The sequence below is a fragment of the Xyrauchen texanus genome, chromosome 22, assembly GCF_025860055.1.
Source record: "Xyrauchen texanus isolate HMW12.3.18 chromosome 22, RBS_HiC_50CHRs, whole genome shotgun sequence".
NCBI classification, from domain to species: domain Eukaryota; kingdom Metazoa; phylum Chordata; class Actinopteri; order Cypriniformes; family Catostomidae; genus Xyrauchen; species Xyrauchen texanus.
Genome location: NC_068297.1, coordinates 10,182,523 through 10,204,490, shown reverse-complemented (window position 1 = coordinate 10,204,490; position 21,968 = coordinate 10,182,523). Strand labels below are relative to the sequence as shown.

The window sequence follows — 21,968 nt, the reverse complement described above, 5'->3', positions numbered from 1 at the left end:
CCCATGCTTCACAGTAGGGATGGTGTTCTTGGGATGGTACTCATCATTCTTCTTCCTCCAAACACGTTTAGTGGAATTATGACCAAAAAGTTCTATTTTGGTCTCATCTGACCACATGCCTTTCTCCCATGACTCCTCTGGATCATCCAAATGGTCATTGGCAAACTTAAGACGGGCCTTGACATGTGCTGGTTTAAGCAGGGGAACCTTCCGTGCCATGCATGATTTCAAACCATGACGTCTTAGTGTATTACCAACAGTAACCTTGGAAACGGTGGTCCCAGCTCTTTTCAGGTCATTGACCAGCTCCTCCCATGTAGTTCTGGGTTGATTTCTCACCTTTCTTAGGATCATTAAGACCCCACGAGGTGAGATCTTGCATGGAGCCCCAGTCCAAGGGAGATTGACAGTCATGTTTAGCTTCTTCCATTTTCTAATGATTGCTCCAACAGTGGACCTTTTTTCACCAAGCTGCTTGGCAATTTCCCCGTAGCCCTTTCCAGCCTTGTGGAGGTGTACAATTTTGTCTCTAGTGTCTTTGGACAGCTCTTTGGTTTTGGCCATGTTAGTAGTTGGATTCTTACTGATTGTATGGGGTGGACAGGTGTCTTTATGCAGCTAATGACCTCAAACAGGTGCATCTAATTTAGGATAATAAATGGAGTGGAGGTGGACATTTTAAAGGCAGACTAACAGGTCTTTGAGGGTCAGAATTCTAGCTGATAGACAGGTGTTCAAATACTTATTTGCAGCTGTATCATATCATATATTGTGATTTCTGGATTTTTTTTTTTTTAGATTACGTCTCTCACAGTGGACCTGCACCTACGATGACAATTTCAAACCCCTCCATGATTTCCAAGTGGGAGAACTTGCAAAATAGCAGGGTGTTCAAATACTTATTTTCCTCACTGTATATATGTACACAGACTATAAGACTTGGACATTCGTTATTTAATGCATGTATCAGGTCAACATTTATGACACAAGATCAGTATATTAGATAATTATCTCAACACTCTTATGGTTTAAAATAACTCAGCATGGCCCAGTGGATCCACTGATTCAAACCTAATAGCAGATGACCACTTGCTTCATATTACATATTAACACTCAAGTGCAATGTAATTCAGCGTCTATTGATCAAATGCATTAAAACCTCAACACAACAGAAATTATCATTAAAACTTTAATAAAGACCAATGCTCCATATCACCCTATGGCTGTCACAAAACTCGTCAACTGCCCACCTAGACAGCAATCTGTTGTTTATGCGCGTCTGAAACGTTTGAAAGGCTTTTGAAACATTCAACAACATACTAGGCATCAAATTGAGCGTTTCAAACGCGCCTACGATGCCCAAATACGCTGTCTAGATAAGCATCTCACTAACTTTTGAGATACAACCAATGTGTTCATAACCAGCATGCTTGCGTTTCGCAATTTTTGCAATTAGACATCCTGTACAGCGAACATTTGCAAAGCAATTACAGACATGTGACCTAATACACTTTTGTTTATTGACATAAAACACCCGTGCACATTTTTAAACATTGTATAACGAGTTTAGACACTAAAACTACCTTCCAATTGACTGCAACGGCTCCTTCTGTCAACCTGGAATATTTCAATCCTCTTCTGCTCGGTTCTCTGTGGGTGAAACCTAACATTCTCCTCAAAGGGAAAAGCCACGCCTACATAAGATTTCCAAGCAGTTGATTGGACTATGAGTGTTTTCATCCCGCCCTAAACGTGTACCATAGTCTTGCATTGGTGTTACACAATTGGTTGAAATCGAAAATATATGTCATCTCGCCAAATTGTAAGAATTGATTGGTTTAATCTAAGGCGGTACCCGTTTGCAATGGTTTGATTGGTCGTGAACTGAGTCGATCCGCGCAATCATATTTACAAGGTTGGTTTGACTACACAAACACAGAAGGCTGCTCTGTCTTGTGATTGGAAGTTTACTTTAGGTTCATGAAGAGACCATAAAAAGAGAAAGTTTGCGCGACGTGATTCGCTGAGAGAAACGTCTATCAGCCACAAAACACCACATGTTGCTGTGATAAAATGATTTTCTTTTGTTTTACCATTAGCATTTATGCAATATTGTTTATAAAGGAAACTTTGAGAGAATTGGGATGTGTGATAATAATGAACTATTTAAATTTAAATAATTGGTAATTAGAATACAGTTATATTCAATATATTTGATTATTGAAGAGATTAATATTTGTATTCTTTTCCTGTAAAAACATCTAAAAATCCTTAAACCAAGGTCAGTTTGATTGATCTTGTTTTAGAAATAACAGTGCATAAGATATTTATGTTTTTCAGAGAATGTATTTTTAACATGTGTATTTTGTTTTACTGTACTGATTTTTATAGTCAAAATAAGTGAAAAAAAAAAATAAAAATCTACCAGTGCTGAAGAAGTAAAAAAAGAATATTTATAATACATTGCTGACCTTGAGAAATCAAACAGAATACATTGCAAATTACATTTTACAACATGTATTCTGTAATATGTAGTGGAATACATTTGAAAAGTAACCCTCCAAACCCTGTATATATATATATATATATATATATATATGCACTAATTTAAAATCAGATGATTACAACATGCACAAAAAAAGTAAGTCGTATGTTTACCACTGAGTAACATCACAATTGCTTCTAAAAACACTTCTTTCACAGTGTACGCAGAGAGTGCAGGTGCTAGACTGGCCTTCCTACAGTCCTGAACTGTCTCCAATTGAGAAGGTGTGGCATTTATGAAGTGCAAAATATGGCAATGAAGGCCTCATACAATTGCGCAGCTGAACACCTGAATAATAGATTAATGGAATCATGTGTTGTTGTAGTGCTTTCATAATAGCACAGGGTGAATAGGATTCACAAATCACAAACCTTATTGTTTTTATTAGCTTTTTCCAAAAAGTCCCAATTTTTACAGAATTGGGGTTGTAATTTAATATATATTTTTTTCATTCACTTCTCCATTGTGCACATGCACTTTATACTTTGTATTGCCACTTAATGTTTTATTTTCATTCACTTTGTCTTTTCATTTGTTTTTACATAACTTAGCCCATGTAGTTACAGTATTTGTTCAATATTGGATAATGTCATTGGCAACATGTACATTTCACAAATTAAACTTTTACTTGAATGTAATATAGTAACAATGTAAAGATGATTAATTAATAGAATCAAGGCAACTGGATAGGAGCATGCACTGTTTGATAGCTGTGTCCTGCAGAGTATGACCTTTCAAACAAATCTGATTATTCCCTTAGCTGCGTTTACATCCTTAAGTTTATCAGAATTATTGTCACAGGTCCTTCCTATTCATAATTTCAAGTTGAGAGAACTTGTCTATTGGTTATGCATGTGCAGGGTTGTGAGGGTTACTTTTTAATGTATTCCACTACAGATTACAGAATACATGCTGTAAAATTTCATTTCTAACATGTTTCATTAGATTACTCATGGTCAGTATGTAACATATTCTAAATACTTTGGATTACTTCTTCAACATTTTTTTCACTTGTTTTGACTATAAAAATTCTCCCAGTACAGTAAGACACAATACACGTGTTAAAAATACATTCTCTGAAAAACATGAATATTTTATGCAGTGTTGTTTCTAAAACAAAGATAAATCAAATTGATTTGTTTTAATGATTTTTAGATAATTTTTACAGGAAAACAATACAAATATTATTATCGAGAATACGATTTTTGCCCTAATATCAAAGTTCTTACTAAAAAAATAGTAATTATGATCCAACGTAAATTTTCTTGATAAAAAAATATGATCGTGTCTGGTACCATGTGTATGTAAAATGGTTAGAAATAGCAATTTAGCTTAGCGTAAAGATGACAATTTAAACAAGGTTTATTTCTATTTCTTCTGCTTCAAACGTACTTCAAACTTACTTCTCTGTCTGCTCGTATGAATGTAAAAGTTCATATGAAAATGTTTCACCGCTGTTCAAATGCACATTGGATCACATCATTTATACGTATAAATGTTTTCCATCTGAAAGGACTAAATATTAAATTAAACAAATGACAATAAAATGCAAAGTAATCAAAATACTTTTTGAATGTAACTGTATTCTAATTACCAATTATTTAAATTGTAACTGTAGTGGAATACAGTTACTTATATTTTGTATTTTATATACATAATCCCATTACATGTATTCCGTTACTCCCCAAACCTGTGAGTATACATTGTTTGAACAGACAGAGAGATTGAGTTTGAAATAAATGAGAAAGAACATTTTAGGTATGTTTCATGCTGGTGGTTGATGCACTTGTGATGAAGTAATCATAACTAAGCATTATAATGTAAAGGACTGTACACAATCAAATCTTGAATCTGCCACCATCTACTAGGAGGGTCCAATCAGTTGCAGCAAAAATCCAGTAGATGGAAGACTTTCACTTTTTTCTGGTTTTTATTCCAGATGCACACACAATTATAGGAACCACTTTACAATGAGGTTCCATTTGTATAGTTAACATGAACAAATAGAGAACACCAATTTTACAGCATTTATTAATCTTGGGTAATCTTAATTTCAATTAGTAAATTAGTTAATGCGCTGTGAATTAACACTGAACAATTTTATTTTTTATCACTTAAAACATTAAATAATGTTAACAAATTGAACCTTATTGTAAAGTTTATATATATATATATATATAAAAGAGGGAACATTTTAAAAAGAGAGGATTAATTTTTATTTCAACTCTGCTAGAGGGTTATTTGCATTTAATTTTTATTTATTTGCTAAAATACAGGTCTATTCTCAGCTACATACAGCTTATTAAAAATATATAAACGCATGCTAGTTACAGGATTTCTACAGTTATAGTTATTTACATAGCGCTGACTTGTATGCCCTAGAATACGACTTTATGTGTGTTTCACATACAGACAGGCTACACGTTGAATTTCATGAAAGATTCAAACATCAAATGCTCAAAAAAGAAAAGAAAAAGTGGAAACTATACCAGCATTTCTGATTCCTTTGTGCTTTAAAATGAACAAATACAAAAAAGTCAGTAGTTGTGTAGTCTAAATCTGCTTATAAAGGACACTTTTTCAAAAAATAGCTTTAAGAGTGTATTCTTTTGTGTTCACATTTACAGCAAAACTGAGGCAATATATACAGTGTATTGTCTTGATAACAGAACACGCAAGGTATACTGACCCAAATTCACAAAGTACCCATTTCATAATAACGTTGTAATTATTTTTTCCTTTTTCAAATGTTTGCTGCTCATTTTGTTCACTTCCTTGTAAAACAAAAAAGTTAACACACTGCTAAAGCTGCCTGCTGCATCCAAGGTGAACAAATTAATCCAATACAAATGTGATTTCAGCAAGTGCTCTCATAAATATGCAATTTTTACACATAAAAGTTTAATACAAAAATAACATGTTCGGTCGAGGGATTTCTAAAATGCTCAAAATAGCTTTGATTTCAACACAATAATACAAAATTATGGCTTATCGGGTCACTGAATTTCAAAACAGAGCTTTTGTGTGAATGCAACAATAATCTTTTGAGGCAGTTCTTGCATACTCAGATAATGGATCTGAATTATATCACACAAAACTCAAAGATACATCATATACTGCGTTCTTCACTACAAGCTTTCCATTCCTCTACTCGTATATAGCCCTGATACAAGCAAGACTTTTATATATCTTATATATATACAAAAAGATGTTGTCCAAAAGAAAGTTTCATGTACTAGGCCTATGGAGCAGAATTAGACATTTCACAGCCAAACAATCCCTATGATTAATAATACAAATCTCATACCAAACTTCTCACAATTTATCCAGTATGTATCATCACATATGGCTTTATTTAATAAATAATTTAGTAAGTGCAGAAATGACAATCTGGGAACAAGGGTAGAAAAGAATGTGATTGGCTGAGGTCCAATTGCAGACTACATCATTCAAATTGCATGTGTTAAAGTTTCATCACCTTCTAAATGCTTTCAGAAATACTGTTCTGATATGACCTTACACTGCAAACTGGAATTAGTATTGCTATTCCAGGCTGAATTAAAAATATGCAAAACTGCCATACTTTCAAGACTTTGCTCAGTGTAGCAACTTAATTTAGCACTGAACATACTGCTCTATTGCACCTAATCAATGCAGTATCTGGAAGCTCAACTATACGCAAAATACTACAGTTCCAGTTGTTTTAATACATGACTTTATCTTTACACCTCATACAGATTTAACAGTACTTTAAATTAAGGGCTTCATACAGTTATGACTATAACTGCAGGTCTCATTTGTGATAAAGTACACTATATTGTGCCATCTTCAAAGGAAAAGGGCTTAACGACATAAATACTTTTAACTGGCAATCCATTCTCTTTTATATAAAGGACAAACAAAGACAAATAAAGGCATTGAAAGCCTTCAATTAATTATGATTGTCAATTTGGAATTTAAATAATTTTTAGTAATACAGTATGCCATGTAACTTTGTGACCTGCAAATTTGAGCTACAGTAAATTACATTTATGGGGATTGTTTGGACAAAACTGGACTAAAAAGGTACAGCTCACTCAAAAATTAAAATTCTGTCATTGAATTACTATTTCTTCAGTAGAACATAACAGGAGAAACTTTTAAAAGTCTTCACATGGTATATTTGCATTAAAACAAATGAATAGAGACTCCAGTCAAACTCGGAAAAAGACACATAACACCGTAAAACCAAAGAAAAAGTAATCAATACAATGTATGCACTATATTCCAAGTCTTCTGAAGCAATACAATCACTTTGTACTTTATTCAATATTTTTCACCTTGATTACTTTTACTGTGGTTTTATGATGTTTTGTTGGTCCTTTTTGAGCTTGACAGACTGAAGTCACTATTCACTTGCATAACATGAAATGAAACCCTGTGAAGACTTTGGATGATTGCTGGGTGAACTGTTCCTTTAAATGGTAAGTGAACTTTAAGCTTACTTACATTATACTAAACTTATAATGAGCTGCCCAGCATATGTTCTCTGACTTTTTGCAGACTGCAGAATTTACTGATATAAAAGTGTAGAATTATCTCAGATCATGTACCTGTATTTCAGGGAACCTGAGCAGCAAATACGTCATTTGAATCCAGGAACTACCTGAAACCAGTCTGAAGTTTACCTATCCTGCTATGATCCTGCTTACATATACATCTCTCACTGAAGGAGCACTTCTATAGAGGGTATGGACAAGATGGAATGGTCTTTTGCCAAAATAAAAAAACATTTTTGGAGTGAAATGGCTATTTCATGTAGGAGTGGTTCCATGGGGCCTTGATCTAAGAGCTGTGTGCTTTCATTACCATAACTGGATTGAAGATTAATCCATTAAGCTGCCTTTTATAAATACTTGAATGGTATGCTCATAAATAGATCTATGTTTTAGCCTGTGCTAATTGTGAGATCATCATATTATCTATACAACCATCTGGTATTGTAAGTAATAGGTTTTAAATGTTTAAAATTAATGCCATAAGCTAAGAAGAGCTGGCAGTAGGAGGACAGTTCTTTGTGGCTCTTCCACAAAGTTTCAAGACTGTCTGTTCCTCTCATTATATTCACAGGTTTGTTTGTTTGTTTGTTCGTTCAGGGCCCCACTGGTCACTGACATTGGCGCTACATAGGGCCTTTGAACTGGTTCCCAGAGAGATGTTGGCGGATGGAGGGTTTGGATCCTGCTGCATCACCGAGCTTACGCCACACCACCTGAACACACACAACACAGAGCGAACACAGTTACACAATGACTCATCATACACAGAGGTTCCAGAAAGGAGGCAGGGTGGGAATACTCATTTTGATCAGAGAAGAAAGAAGCCCTTGTGTTATCTGAGATAATGCTTTTGACAAGCTGGAATATCCCAAGCCGAATCATCTGGAACACCGGCCTCAGATTCAGGGAGCTGATCAACCTGCATTGTTTTCACTGATAGTTATTTTAATTGCATGGACAACTGTGTGGTAAACAGTCTGAGGCCTTTTGACAAGCACTCTAATTAATGTGGGCTACAAGTGAGGCTCTGTTGTGAAACTTTGAAACACTGTTCTCCATTTAAGCAGTGGTAAATATACTATGTGACAGGCAAACAAAAACATGGAGAGGGAGCATAAACTTAACACCCCCTTCTGTTTATCAGAGCTTTATTAATGGCCTATAGGGAAACAAAGATGGGGATCAGGGGGCCAAATGGAGGCAAAACAGGATAGGATAGGGAGATGTTACTAGGTAGACTCACATTACACATCTCTCTGACGATGGCTTTTTCTTTCTCACTGAGATCCTCCTCATAGTCCTCTGGGATCTTCCTTTCCAGGTTCTCATGGACCTCCAAAACCTCCAAAACAAATGATCAGAGGTCTAAGTAATATTTATTTTAATAGTGGTATGCCCAAAGAGACTTAAAGGACGAATGCAGGTCAACCTACTTGCCAGAGTCGATTGAGAACATGTTTTATACCATCTAAATGTATTTAAGTATGATTGATTTTAAATGGTTTAACTGTAACTTTTAGCAGTAACTTTCAAAAAATAAAAAAAAAAAAAAAAATATATATATATATATATATATATATATATATATATATATATATATATATATATATATATATAATTAAAAAATATGAACATTTTGTCATTTATTCAATCTCATGTTATTCCAAATATGTTTCTTTTTCTGAAACACAAAAGGAGTTGTTAGGTAGAATGTTTCCACTGTTCTTTTCCATACAAAGAAAGTGTATGGGGATGGACACTGTCCTGCTTCAAAATTACTAAAAAAGTATCATAAAAGCACAAAAGTTTTCTGAAGTCATATGATTGCTTTGAGTGATGAATGGAATGAAATTTAGTGGTTCACTGATCGTCCACTGCACCATTGCTCATTAGAACCTGTGCATATTCAAATCGGCACTTTGCTATTGGTTAAGACAACAAATAGTGTTTGGCATCATCAATCTTAGTGCGTCGTGTCTTTGCGTGCCATATTTGAATAAACACAATCACAAATGTGATTTGAGAGCTGTGGTGAAGGGCAAGATATTTAGCAAATAATGGCCTAAATGTTGATCTATACTCACACTAAGCTTTTGCATGGCTTTGATATTATTGTTTGAGTGCCAAATATATAACAAATGTGCATCGGAGTCTTACTTTCATGGCATGTACTACAGCCTCAGGTTTCTGTTCTGCTGGCAGATAGCCTGTGACAGGGGATGGCAGATCACCTCCGGGCATCCGTGTAGACCCCTGCTGGATAATGGGAAACATACAATATTAACGAAATGCATCCGATTCACCCCACAACACAAACACAAGACACACATACAGAAGTGCAGGCATTCATCACTGTCAAAGATACCCACCACACATACTCTTCCCTCAGATTACCAAAAGAGAACTTGAGAGTTTCTCTGGGTCAACCCATGCTTAAAATGGGTTAAAACAACTCATTATATCTCATCTCTGTTAGTAACCCCTTCATGGGTACATATAAACAAAGAGCTCTTTCAGTGCATGGGTCTTGCAGACCCCTGTTTAGACACAGCCCTTTGAGTCCCATTCTACCGTTAAATCCACAAAAATTGTGCTGGCATTTCAACACTGGGGTTGGGAAAGGACCCCTGGATTGAAGCTGCTACTCACTTTTGGCCTGTGAGAACAGGGCTGTGATGTTCACTTGCAGTTGCCAGCGGGGTTATTGAGGGCTTAAGCTGTAGGGACTTTACCCAGGACTGACCTGAGTTCATTCAAACCCACTGGCCACTGTCATGCATTACCCTGCAATCTGATTAGAGAAACTCAGGAGATGCCCACAATTCCCTTGGGGTGAATAAGTGTACACTGGAGTATTAAAGGAATAGTTTACCCAAAACTGAAAATTCTCTCATTATTTACTTACCCTGATGCCATCCCAGATGTGTATGACTGTCTTTCTTCAGAAGAACACAAATTAAGATTTTTAGAAGATAGCGCTCTGTCAGATCCTTATAATGCATGTACATGGGTGCTAGCACTTTGACGGTCCAAAAGTCACATTTAGGCAGCATAAAAGTAATCCACACGTCTCCACTTGGTCAATGATGTCTTCTGAAGAGAATTTATAGGTTTATGTACAAAACAAGTCAATAATTTAAATATTTTTAACTTTAAATCGTCCAGGGCTCTGATGCTCTTTGAAATGGTAGAAACTCTCGCATGACGTTTGTTCATCTGTTGTAAATAAGTGCTGCTTCTTAATTCTCGCATGAACTTGCCGACGCGCTTATGTCACGCGACAGCTACGTAATGCGTCAACTGCTGGCAGGAAGCACTTTTTAAAAGTTTATAACGTTTTAATTATTGATTTATGTTTAACATTAACATATTGATTTGGTTTAGAAGACATTCATTGATCAACTGGAGTCGTGTGGAATACTTTTATGCTGCCTAAATATGATTTTTGGACCATCAAAGTGCTAGCACCCATTTACTTGCATTATAAGGACCTGACAGAGCTCTATCTTCTTCTAAAAATCTTCATTTGTGTTCTGCTGGCATACACATTTGGGATGGTTTCAAAGGCCTTTTTGAAGGCCAATGATGGAAGTGAATAATGAGAATTTTCATTTTTGGGTGAACTATTCCTTTAAAGGGATAGTCCACCCATAACCTCCAAAGACATTCTTTCTTGCATGAAAACTAAAAGGAGATGTTAGGCAGTATGTTATTGTAGCCTCAGTTCCTTTTCACTCCTACAGCATCTTTTTTCCATACAATTAAAGTGAATGGTGACTAAAGGCCTTGATATACTTCCTACAAAATCGAAGAATGAATGGGTGTGATGTCATTTAGAACAAAATCTGGCCAAAATTGTGTTTTTGCATTCGGTGATTCATAACAGCTCGCTGGGGCAAACTTTTAGGAAAAATTCTTACCGGCTATATAGCACCTTCTTACTGTTATTGGTCAACATCATTGGGGTCAACAGCTCATTCTGTTTATGTTGTTCAGTCAGTCAAAATCAGTCAACAGGAACACATAGGTGTGTAAATTTATTAGCGAGCTGGTGCAAATTTACCTACATCGCAATTTTTTTTATTTATTTAATTTGTCTACTAAAGGAATCAAATCTTCTCAGATACACTCAAGTGCACATTCACTCATGTGCCATCTGAATCAAAAGCCATTCACACATCTGGCTAAAGTAAGATATGCCTCTATCATCATTCTTTTGTCTTTATTCTGCACATTATACTTTTTTACAATCATATTTGTAGTAGTATCAGTGTCATCATAAATCACAATAACGGAGTTTAACCAGCGCATATTATGGCCGCGTACAGCTTTAGCGAATTAGCGCCATGAATTCATAATGTAACCAAGACAAATTAAACATTTTCTTCTGCATACATATTGTGGAGATGGGGGAGTGGTCGAGCGACATTCTGTGGAGAGCAGTAAGGATTGACACCTGTGGGAAATTATCTCTAACAGCTGTTTTGTGTTGCAGAGAGAGCTGGAGAAGGGATATAAGGGCAGTCCAGATGGCCGGAGGGGAGAGAAAGCGACGCACGCAGCCGTGTTCATATGTGTGTGTTCAATGTTATGCTGAAAAGCAGATTGTGTGTGAAAATAGAGATTGTTAATACTAATAAAAGATTCAAGTGGATTGTTACATGGCCCCCGCTTCTTTCTTTCGGATTGAGCAAGAGAATTATCACACATTTTACTTTAAATCATCATCGAGTGGTTAAAACAACTTCTTTACTGTCATAATGTGAATTCTACTCATAGAATGAGGCATAAAGTCATTGATAACACATGTTAATGTCACATTATTTAGGTTTTACGGAGCATCATCATATTTAAATGTACTTCTAAACGCCTCCCACAGCGGTGAGGTGGGTTCTGAATGTTCGGAAACAGTATACCATTGATCTGCCACTTAGAACTTCTTTTTAATCCTGAATGAAGAAAGAATAAGAATTTCTCTGGACATATATCGGGGCCTTAAGACTGTCATTGACAAACATCTCTGCCTAACAACATGTACTCTGAAAATAGGCACAGGATGCTACTTAAGAGCTAAAAAGACACAATTTAATCTGATTATCAATTATTGCGACTAAACCATTAAAATGCCAAAGGCATCTCAAGGCATTAACAGAAATAATGAGCGATTATCCCATTTGTTTGAAGCCAATTTTTGGAGCTCTGCCACAGGGAACATCTGTGTAAATATAATACATCAAACACCTTTTTTTCAGCAAATAGTTTATTATGTGTCCATGAGTGGTGCATAGGATGCACCCTTGATCCCTCTTCAGTGAATGACTTAACCTCAAGTGTGCTCTCTGTTTGCACTGTCTCAGAACAGTTCGAAATGCACCTTATTTTCACCCTAACTCCATATAATTTAGTTTAGTTAATACAAAGCACATTTTTGTTTTTGTTTTTTTATACATTTATTCTCAATGTGAAAGTGCATAGTAAATATATAGGAATACATTTACTAATGTTAATGAATAGAACTGTATTATACAGTGATAACAAAATATAACATAATTATATAAAAAATAAGCTAAATGACCCACAGATGTGTTAAAGTTGAAAATTATTCAAAATATTTTTTTTTCAACTTTCGAGGGAATGTGGTCCTAATTTTCACACATGTGGACCTCATATTTATCAGCACGCTGACAAACGATAAATTAATGGATTTTTAATGCGGCATATCAAATGAAACTAGAGACGCTACTCTTTACAACCAAACAGGTTTCTATAAAAAAAAAGTAGTGTGCCAGAAGTTTAACCCTTAAATGACAGTGTAGATTCTTGTGAACAGTATTCAATCAGGTTTAATTCATTTAAACGATGCATTGCGTATAGCAATGATATATAGCCAAAATACAATGCCAAAATACAATGTTCACACATGTGGACGCGGGTTCGCACTAGGTTAAGATAAAATTAGCACTATTCAACTGTGACTTTATCTAACCAATAATTAGAGGTAGACACAAAAAATCCTTACCGTTTACCAATGCCTAAACCTAACCGATAGTGTCCAAAAACAAAATGAGAATTGAAGTGTAAATGTACTGTAGGTGAGTCTGTAATACAAGTATTAAAATAGTTTTTCGTTATAGTTAAAGTGTTTCAATATCATAACATAGCAGTGTGTGAGTAATTAAGTATTTATAAAGTCATAATCAGCCATTGTAGCCATGATTTGTGTGAAAGTGTATAAAGCGCTCAATTGTTGTAGTGCATCTAGTGTTCATTTCAAATACAACAAAACGTAGAATTCGGCACGCAAAAGTCAGTTAGCAAAAATGTAGTTATATCTCATTTAATGAGACTATGTTGCAAATGGTCATGCCCCTGACCTGTACAGAAATTCACAAATAAGAAATGTTCCTACCATAGGAGCAATACAACTTGTTGTATAACCTTGATGCCGTAGGGGGAAGTCAGGCTTCTGCCTTTGTATAAATTAGGCTGAGGTAGCCCAGCTCCATGTAGAATAAATCATCTTTAATTAATCTACTGATGATCTCATGTGAGTGTACATGATATTTTATTATTTTATTAACATATGTTTTAAATAGTACACTCCATTTTTTTAGCGTTAATATGGAAAACAATGATACTGCTTTTACTAGCTGAGCTGTGCAAGCTCGAGGAGTGGGATGTTCACCCACCTGATGTTTCCAAAATGTGTTGGCCGCTCGCTAACCAACTGAGATTGACTTCAACTCACCTCTGCCCTCTTTGATTATAAAGTCTGATTAAAAATGAACCAGACAAGGTGTCACAGCCTGGGATCAAACAAATCCTCCGCAGACCATACAGAGTTGGTGAAATCACCAGTTCCTATCTAATTGGCTGGTTGCACACAACTTCCGGAGAAAGAGTAGTTGGTTGACTACTTTACATGTTAGTCAGGTTGTCTTTTTCTGTTTAAGTGGGCAGGTCTAGGCCAGAATAAGCAGCAAATTTGACCAGACTTCATGCAGATGTTCATACCTGTATAAAGTGATGAAAAAATGTGATTCAAATAATACTGTGGTGGACCATGTTACTTTAAAATAGACCATGGTACTGTATGATTACCATATTCTTATACTACTCTATATGTATTTATTCATGCACCATTCATATGGTCATGTCCAAAAAAATGGAAAATCATTGTACATTTTTGTGTCTTAGCATCACTAAAACTGCTATATCACCAGGTTCCTTTCCTCTTCTTTCTCCTCAAGAACCCCTAACAACCACCAACCAATGTGTTGCAGCACCTTGACGAACATGATTATTGTTTCAGCAGTTCGCCGCTGCATTATTTAGTATCTTCTCTCCCTCCGGTGATTAAAGTGAAAGTTCAAAGCCATGCTAATGAAGCAATGAGCCTGTAGACAGTCTTTCTCTTACTAGCCTGCCAGTTTCAGAGATGAGCTGGGTTAAAATAAGTCTCACAGCCTCTGAGGAAGAGACCCATGGCACTACCTAATTGATTCCTTCTTCCTGTGGAGGCTGGCCCTCATATTAAAGTGGAGCAGCCGTGCTGTTTTTGCCTGCCATTGCTGATGAGCACACTGATTAGTTGAAGCACAACGCTGCCAACTGCCAGGTTTGCCCATGACCTTTTCTGAGGAGAATGATGATGATATCTCAGGAGGAGAAAAGGGAGAGAAAGAGAGGGAGAAATTAAGATAGAAGAGAGGAAGGCCAGAGGAGGTGATGCACTCTATGAATAGATTTATTTTATCAGTGTGATATCCTCTAATGAAGTAGAAAGGCAATAACATGGAAATGTGTTTTTAAAGGGCATTTTTCTATGTTAAAATATGGTTTTTAATCCCAGCTTACAGGGATAGTTCACCCACAATTGAAAATTCTGTCATCATTTACTCACTCTCATGTTTCTCCAATCCTTTATGACTTTCTTTCAATGGAACACAAAAGCAGTCAACAGGCAGAATGTTTATCCTCAGTCACCATTTGTTTTTATTGCATGAAAAAAAGGTGTAATTAAATTTAATGGTGACTTAGGCTAACATTCTGTTTAAAATCACCTTTTATGTTCGACAAATGAACTGAAATCATATGGGTTTGGAACAACATTATAAAGTAAATTATGACAGAATTTTTATTTGTGCACTTGGACAGTCAAAAAAGGTATGTGTAATAGGATTAATTAACAAGCCTTATTTGGACAGAAAGAGCACAAAGTCACAAACATACAGTTTATAAATGAGTAATAATGTGTATTAAAAATGAAATATATAAAGCTATCTACATGCATTGCAAATGTGAGCTGGTTGAATACAATTTTGCTCTAAGGTCATTTTTAGGTTAAAAAGGGTCTCTAAAACAAATGCTGGGTCAGCACTGAGACAACCAGTCTCAAGCAGAGATAATAGCATGACAGACCCCCTGCAAGGACACAGGAAAAGCCCTCCGAGTAAAACATAGCCTATTTTGTTTCTTGTCTCTCCAACAAAATTAAAATATTTTCGAAGAGCAGTTCTCTTCACGCTACAATGAGTACATTTCATGATTTAGAGCGATAGTTAACCCAAAAACAAAAAATTCTGTTATTATTATTATCATGTTGTTCCAAACCCATATGGCTCTCTCTTTTTTGTGTGTGTATAACACAAGGAGAAATTTTGAAGAATGTTGACAGTGCTCTTTTTTGCATATAATGAAATTGAATGGTGACTTAGGCTGTCCCTAACGTTCTACCTTACATATTTTATGTTCCACGCAAGAAAGAAATGCATACGGGTTTGGAAAAACATGAGAGTGAGTAAATTATTTTTTTTAACTATCCCTTTATGCTACTTGGCTTCAGCAGGGTCAATTTCCATTTGGTAGCTGCTTGAATAAAGAGCAATGCAGCATCTTTCTTAAAAATGGCTTTAAACAGCTAATTGTTGTAAAATCCGCTCAACCCGACAAATCTTTTTAAGCTCAGCTATGATTTAGGTTTTGGGCTGCGAATAATGGGGTCATGTCAGGGAATGTCTCTGAAGTACGTACGTTCTGTAATGTGTCTTGGTACTGAGATAGCGAGGACAGCTGGGATTCTGAGTGATACAGGGACAACCCTTTCTGAAGTGTCTTCAAATCTCCGATGTTGCCCTGCTGTGGATGAAAGCATATAAATCAGTCAAACATATATTCCTTTTGATCATTGTGTGAATTAAGAAACTATTACAGGGAGAAATGTCCATTGTTCCTCAAGATACATCAACACATAGAATGCATTTTTAACGCTGATGAAACAAGTGATAAAGAATACTTCTTTTGCACCTTGTTTTATATGCAATGAGAGTGAATGGTGACTGAGGCTAACATTCACCACGGCATCTCCTTTTATATTCAAAATAAGTGGTACAGGTTTAGAACAACATGAGGGTGAGTAAAAGATGACAACAATTTCCCTTTTGTCTGAACTACCCCTTTAACGTCTAGGTTACGTATGTAACCTCAGTTCCCCGATGGAGGGAACGAGACGTTGTGTCAGAGAACGACACTAGGGGTCTCTCTTGAGCGCCGATATTCACCTCTGTACTATGAAAAAAGGCCAATGAGAGTTGGCAGCCAGTATTTGCATGTCCCGCCCCAGGACATACGGGTATTTAAGCGGCGCAAATACGGGACTTCATTCAGGATTTTTCTGAGGAGCCGAAAATGGTCCGGCCACAACAGGGGCTCGGCTCAGCGACGTGGCAAGGGGGACACAACGTCTCGTTCCCTCCATCGGGGAACTGAGGTTACATATGTAACCTAGACGTTCCCCTTCTGTCGCTCTCTTACGTTGTGTCAGAGAACGACACTAGGGGTCCACTTAAAAGCGCCATGCGCTGAGCCGTGTACGTGATCCGCTGATACAGGAGCGAGCAGGTATTCCTACGTGCAGAATGACCAACTGTATCAGCCGCACGTACCCTTCCCCAATGCCCCATTTAAGCCATCAGGATTCCTTATCGTTACCCGGAGGAGGGAACAAGGTGACGACGCCAACATGGGAGCGGGCCAGCCTGGCTGGGCCTCTTTCTCTCTATGTTTCTCGCATAGAGCAACTACGGCCGGGGCCCTTACACGCATTGAGGGAAGGGGGTCTTAGCCCTTGGTAGGGCGGGGAAGACCCTGCTGGAGGCCACACCTACCCGGAGGGGAGACAAATTTGAGTGGCACATACATCGCATGGCCTATACCTAGGCCTTATGCTGGAACAGTAGTCGCGGTGGTAGCACCAGCCTCAGAGAGGGGAGCATACAGCCACGGCACCTGAGGCAGCTGTGACTGCCTAAGGGAAACACGGCGTCAACTCACGTGAGGGGACAGAACCGTGGTTTTACACACAGGGGAGTCCGAGCAGGAGGCCTTACCTGTGGGGCCCCTATACCAGTACAGGGTAGCTAGCGGTACCCGCAGTGGTTTGGGTCGGCGAGTCCCTCCGCGAGAACTGCGACCCGCAAGGGCTAGGGAGGAGCCAACCAGTGTCCCAAGCCTGGGATCTCCTGGGAAGAAGCGCACTGTTTCCCTGGTTAGGGGAAGGGCTGGGTGCAAGCGATCCACCCGGTCAGATCGTCGGCGTGTCACCGAGTTCTCACGGGCTCGGTACCTGAGAGAACACGGGCCGAAACTGACTCAACTCGGAGATTGTAGAATCTCGCAAAAGTGTTAGGTGTTGCCCAGCCCGCAGCTCTACAAATGTCTGCTAGGGCAGTGCCCCTAGCCAGTGCCCATGAGGACGCTAACACTCCTGGTGGAGTGGGCTCAGACCCGCAAAGGGGGGCACGGCCTGGGTGTGATAAGCCAGGGAAATGGCATCGACAACCCAGTGGGCGAGTCTCTGCTTGGAGACAGCATTCCCTTTCTGCTGTCCCCAAAGCAGGCGAAGAGCTGCTCAGAGCGTCTGGTGCTCTGTGTGCGGTCCAGGTAAATACGTAAGGCACGTGCCGGACACAGCAGTGAGAGGGCTGGGTCTGCCTCCTCCGGGGCAGCTTGCAGGTTCACCACCTGATCCCTGAAGGGTGTGGTAGGAACCTTGAGCACGTAGCCGGTCGCGGTCTTAGGATCACGAAAGTGTCTGCCGGACCGAACTCCAGGCAGGCGTCGCTAACAGAGAACGCATGCAGGTCCCCGACCCTCTTGATGGAGGCGGCGCAATCAGCAGGGCAGTCTTGAGAGAGAGGGCCCTGAGTCCAACTGAGTCAAGCGGCTCGAAGGGGGTCTCCGGAGTCCCCTCAGGGCGACCGAGAGATCCCAGGAGGGAAATAGGTTAGGCCGGGAGGAATCATCCTCCGGGCACCTTTTAGGAACCTGGCGATTAAGTGCGTGCTTGCCAAGAGACTTGCCGTCTACCGTGTCATGGTGGGCCGCGATAGCAGCAACATACACCTTGAGGGTGGAGGGGACAGCCTCCTCTCCAGCCTCTCCTGAAGAAACACGAGCACTGACCTAACTGCGCACTTCTGCGGGTCTTCGGCTCGGGAAGAACACCAGTTCGCGAACAGATGCCACTTCAGGGCGTAAAGATGCCTGGTCGAAGGGGCTCTGGCTTGGTTAATAGTGTCTATGGCGGCTAAAGGTAGGCCGGCTAGACCCTCAGCGTCCGTCCAGGGACCAGGCGTGGAGTTTCCAGAGGTCTGGGCGCGGGTGCCAGAGCGTGCCCGTCCCTGAGAAAGAAGGTCCTTCCTCAGGGGAATTCGCCAGGGAGGGGCTGTCATAAGGAGCGTGAGATCCGAAAACCACGTCGGTTGGGCCAGTAGGGGGCCACCAGAGTGACTTGCTCCTTGTCCTCCCTGACCTTGCATAGCACCTGTGCAAGAAGGCTCACTGGGGAAAAGCGTACTTGCGCAGCCCCACGGGCCAGCTGTGAGCCAGAGCATCTGTCCCCAGGGGAGCCTCTGTGAAGGCATACCAGAGCCGGACAGTGGGAGGTTTCCTGGGAGGCAAACAGGTCTACCTGGGCCTTGCCGAACCTGTCCCAAATCAGCTGGACCGATTGTGGGTGGAGCCTCCACTCTCCGCCAGGCAAGGTTTGTCTTGACAGCACGTCCGCTATCACATTGAGGTTGCCGGGGATGTGAGTGGCGCGCAGCGACTCCAGTCGCTGCTGACTCCAAAGGAGGAGACGACGGGCGAGCTGTGACATGTGGGGGGAGTGTACTCCGCCTTGGCGGTTTATGTAAGCCACCACCGTGGTGCTGTCTGTCCTGACCAGGACATGTTTGCCACGAATCGTCGGAATAAATTTCTTCAGGGCAAGACGAACGGCCAGCAGCTCTAGGCAGTTGATGTGCCAGCGCAGCGGGCCTTGGTTCCACCGGCCTGCGGCTCGTGGCCACGTTGCACACGGCGCCCAACCCAATTTGAGGCGTCGGTTGTAACCAGAACGCGACGGGACACCTGCTGCAAGGGTACCCCTGCCGAAGAAAGCAGAGGTCTGTCCAGGGTTTGAAGGTTTGGAGGCAGGCAGTGGTAATTTCCACGCCGTGCGTGCCGTGGCGCCATGCTCGTCTCGGGACTCGAGTCTGGAGCCAGTGCTGAAGTGGTCTCATATGCATCAACCCCAGTGGCACGACCGCGCGGAGGATGCCATATGCCCCAGGAGCTGTTGGAAACGTTTCAACGGGACCACGGTGCCTGGCTTGAAGGAAGCGAGGCATTCCAGCACTGACTGAGCACGTTCGTTGGAGAGACGTGCTGTCATTGAGACTGAGTCTAACTCCAAACCGAGAAAAGAGATGCTCTGGACTGGGGTGAGCTTGCTCTTCTCCCAGTTGACCTGAAGCCCCAAGCGCGGAGGTGCTCGAGCACCTGGTCTCTGTGTGCGCATAGTAATTCCTGCGAGGAGGCCAGAATGAGCCAATCGTCGAGGTAATTGAGTATGCGTATGCCCGCTCCTCGTAGCGGGGCAAGAGCCGCCTCTGCGACCTTCGTGAAGATGCGAGGGACAGAGACAGGCCGAAGGGAGGACCTTGTACTGATACGCCTGGCCGTCGAATGCGAACCGTAGAAAGGGTCGGTGTCGAGGGCGAATTGAGGCGTGAAAGTACGGCGTCCTTCAGGTCTACCGCTGCGAACCAATCTAGATGCCGAACGCCAGATAGAATTTGTTTCTGGGTGAGCATTTTGAGCGGGAGTTTGGACAGGGTCCGATTGAAAACTTCGCAGGTCCAAGATCGGTCGTATGCCACCGCCTTTCTTGGGTACAACAGTAAGGGCTGTAGAAACCCTTCTTCGTTTAGGTTGGAGGGACAGGCTCTATCGCGTCCTTGATTAGAAGGGAGGCGATTTCCTCGCGCAGGGAGAGGGCATGTTCGCCGTGCACTGCTGGAGGAACGAACGCCCAGGAAGGGGCGGAGACCTGGCAAACTGAATTGCGTAACCGAGTTGAATGGTCCGGTGCAGCCAGCGTGACGAGCTGGGCAGAGAAAGCCATGCCTCTGCGCTCTGTGCTAAGGGCACCAAGGGGACAAGTATTTTGGACGTACCCGGCGGGGCTTCGCAGCGGTCGCGGAACAGGTAACGCAGCATCGGGAGGCTCTGTGGCGTCCGAGGCTCTGGTGCTGAGAATAAGCTCAAAGCACTTACCTTGTTCCGCGCACCCGGCAGGGGGCGGGTTCGTGACAGAGGAGGAGGTCTGATGTCGGCGTCCTCTGGACTCGTCTGAACCGGCCGGCCGGGGAACAGTCGTGGGGCTGAGGGCGGGAGCACCGCATCCTGGGCGCCGGGACTGTTGAGGCCTGAAACACAAGTGCCGTGAGAACGGCATTTGCGGGCCATGTGACCCAGAGGTAAAGGAAATAGCTCTTTTATTGAGAATTTGGGTACCAGCAAATGAAAAAACACAAGATTCTCCTCCCGGCCCTCCACCGGGGGACGGAGCGGTCTCACCATCTCCGGAGCTAACTTCTCGTCCTCTGGGTCCGCTGTCTCAGGGACGTTTGGGAGCCTTCCGGGTCCTCGGCGGAGTCCGTGAGGCAGGGGCGTACGCTTCCTGCGGTTTGCTCGGCAGCTGGGGCTGAGAGCTGGGCCCAGGTTGGGGCGGAGCAGAAGGTCTTCTGGCCGCAGGAGGACACCCTCGGCGAGCAGATGGGGCCTGGGCCGTGGCGGCAGGCTTGCGTGCGCGGCATGATGTGAGAAATGGCCTCCGTCTGCTTCTTCACCAGGGAGAACTGCTGGGCAAAGTCCTCCACGGTGTCGCCGAAGAGGCCGAACTGGGAGACAGGGGCGTTGAGGAAGCGAGTCTTGTCGGCTTCACGCATCTCAACCAAGTCCAGCCATTGCTGACGTTCCTGGACCACCAGAGTGGCCATCGCCTGCCCGAGTGCCCGTGCTGTGACCTTCGTCGCTCTCAGGGCGAGGTCGGTCGCTGAGCGCAGTTCCTGCAGCGTGTCGGGATCAGGGCCACCCCGTGCATGTTGCAGAGTGCCTTGGCTTGGTGGACCTGCAGGAGAGCCATGGCATGCAGGGCGAAGCGGCGCGTCCGGTAGCGCTGTAGGCCTTCGCGGTGGCGAGGATGTTGCTCTACAGGACCGGGAAGGGAGTACAGGGCGGCCCGCCAGGTGGTAGTGCTTCGGGGCATAGATGGATCGCAACAGCTCTATCCACCTGGGGATCTCCGTGTACCCGTGGCGCTCGCCCGTCGAGGGTGGCGAGGGCGGATGAGCAGGTGGCACGGCGAGTGGAGAGGGATGCTCTCCACGAAGGCGTCAGCTAATCATGCACCTCCGGGAAGAAAGGTACTGGGGGCGAGGCTGTGGCGGCGCCACGCCCAAAACCAATCGTCTAGCCGTGATGGCTGCGGGGAGGATGGAGGGTTCCAATCCAGGCCCACGCTATTGGCTGCCCGGAAAGCATATCGGACATCTGAG

General features: G+C 41.7%; 2 protein-coding genes across 4 annotated transcripts in view; both read right to left on the bottom strand.

The window, feature by feature from the left end:
* Positions 1–1,651, bottom strand: part of LOC127662674 (actin-histidine N-methyltransferase) — a 40,012-nt gene extending 38,361 nt beyond the window's left edge. The window contains exon 1 of the mRNA XM_052153972.1: positions 1,584–1,651. The gene's annotated coding sequence lies outside the window, so the exon portion shown is untranslated. The remainder of the gene's footprint in view (positions 1–1,583) is intronic.
* Positions 1,652–4,711: 3,060 nt separating this feature from the next.
* LOC127662573 (coiled-coil domain-containing protein 85C-A-like) overlaps positions 4,712–21,968 on the bottom strand; it is a 55,191-nt gene continuing 37,934 nt past the window's right edge. Inside the window, exons 3-6 of one of the 3 annotated variants that reach the window (XM_052153818.1) lie at positions 16,117–16,221; positions 9,241–9,339; positions 8,327–8,425; positions 4,712–7,796 (exon numbers count right to left, since the gene is read on the bottom strand). In XM_052153818.1, the coding sequence (XP_052009778.1) occupies positions 7,707–7,796; positions 8,327–8,425; positions 9,241–9,339; positions 16,117–16,221 (393 nt within the window). In that variant the 3' untranslated portion in view covers positions 4,712–7,706. The remainder of the gene's footprint in view (positions 7,797–8,326; positions 8,426–9,240; positions 9,340–16,116; positions 16,222–21,968) is intronic. The other 2 variants (XM_052153819.1, XM_052153820.1) reach the window with 2 other exon arrangements.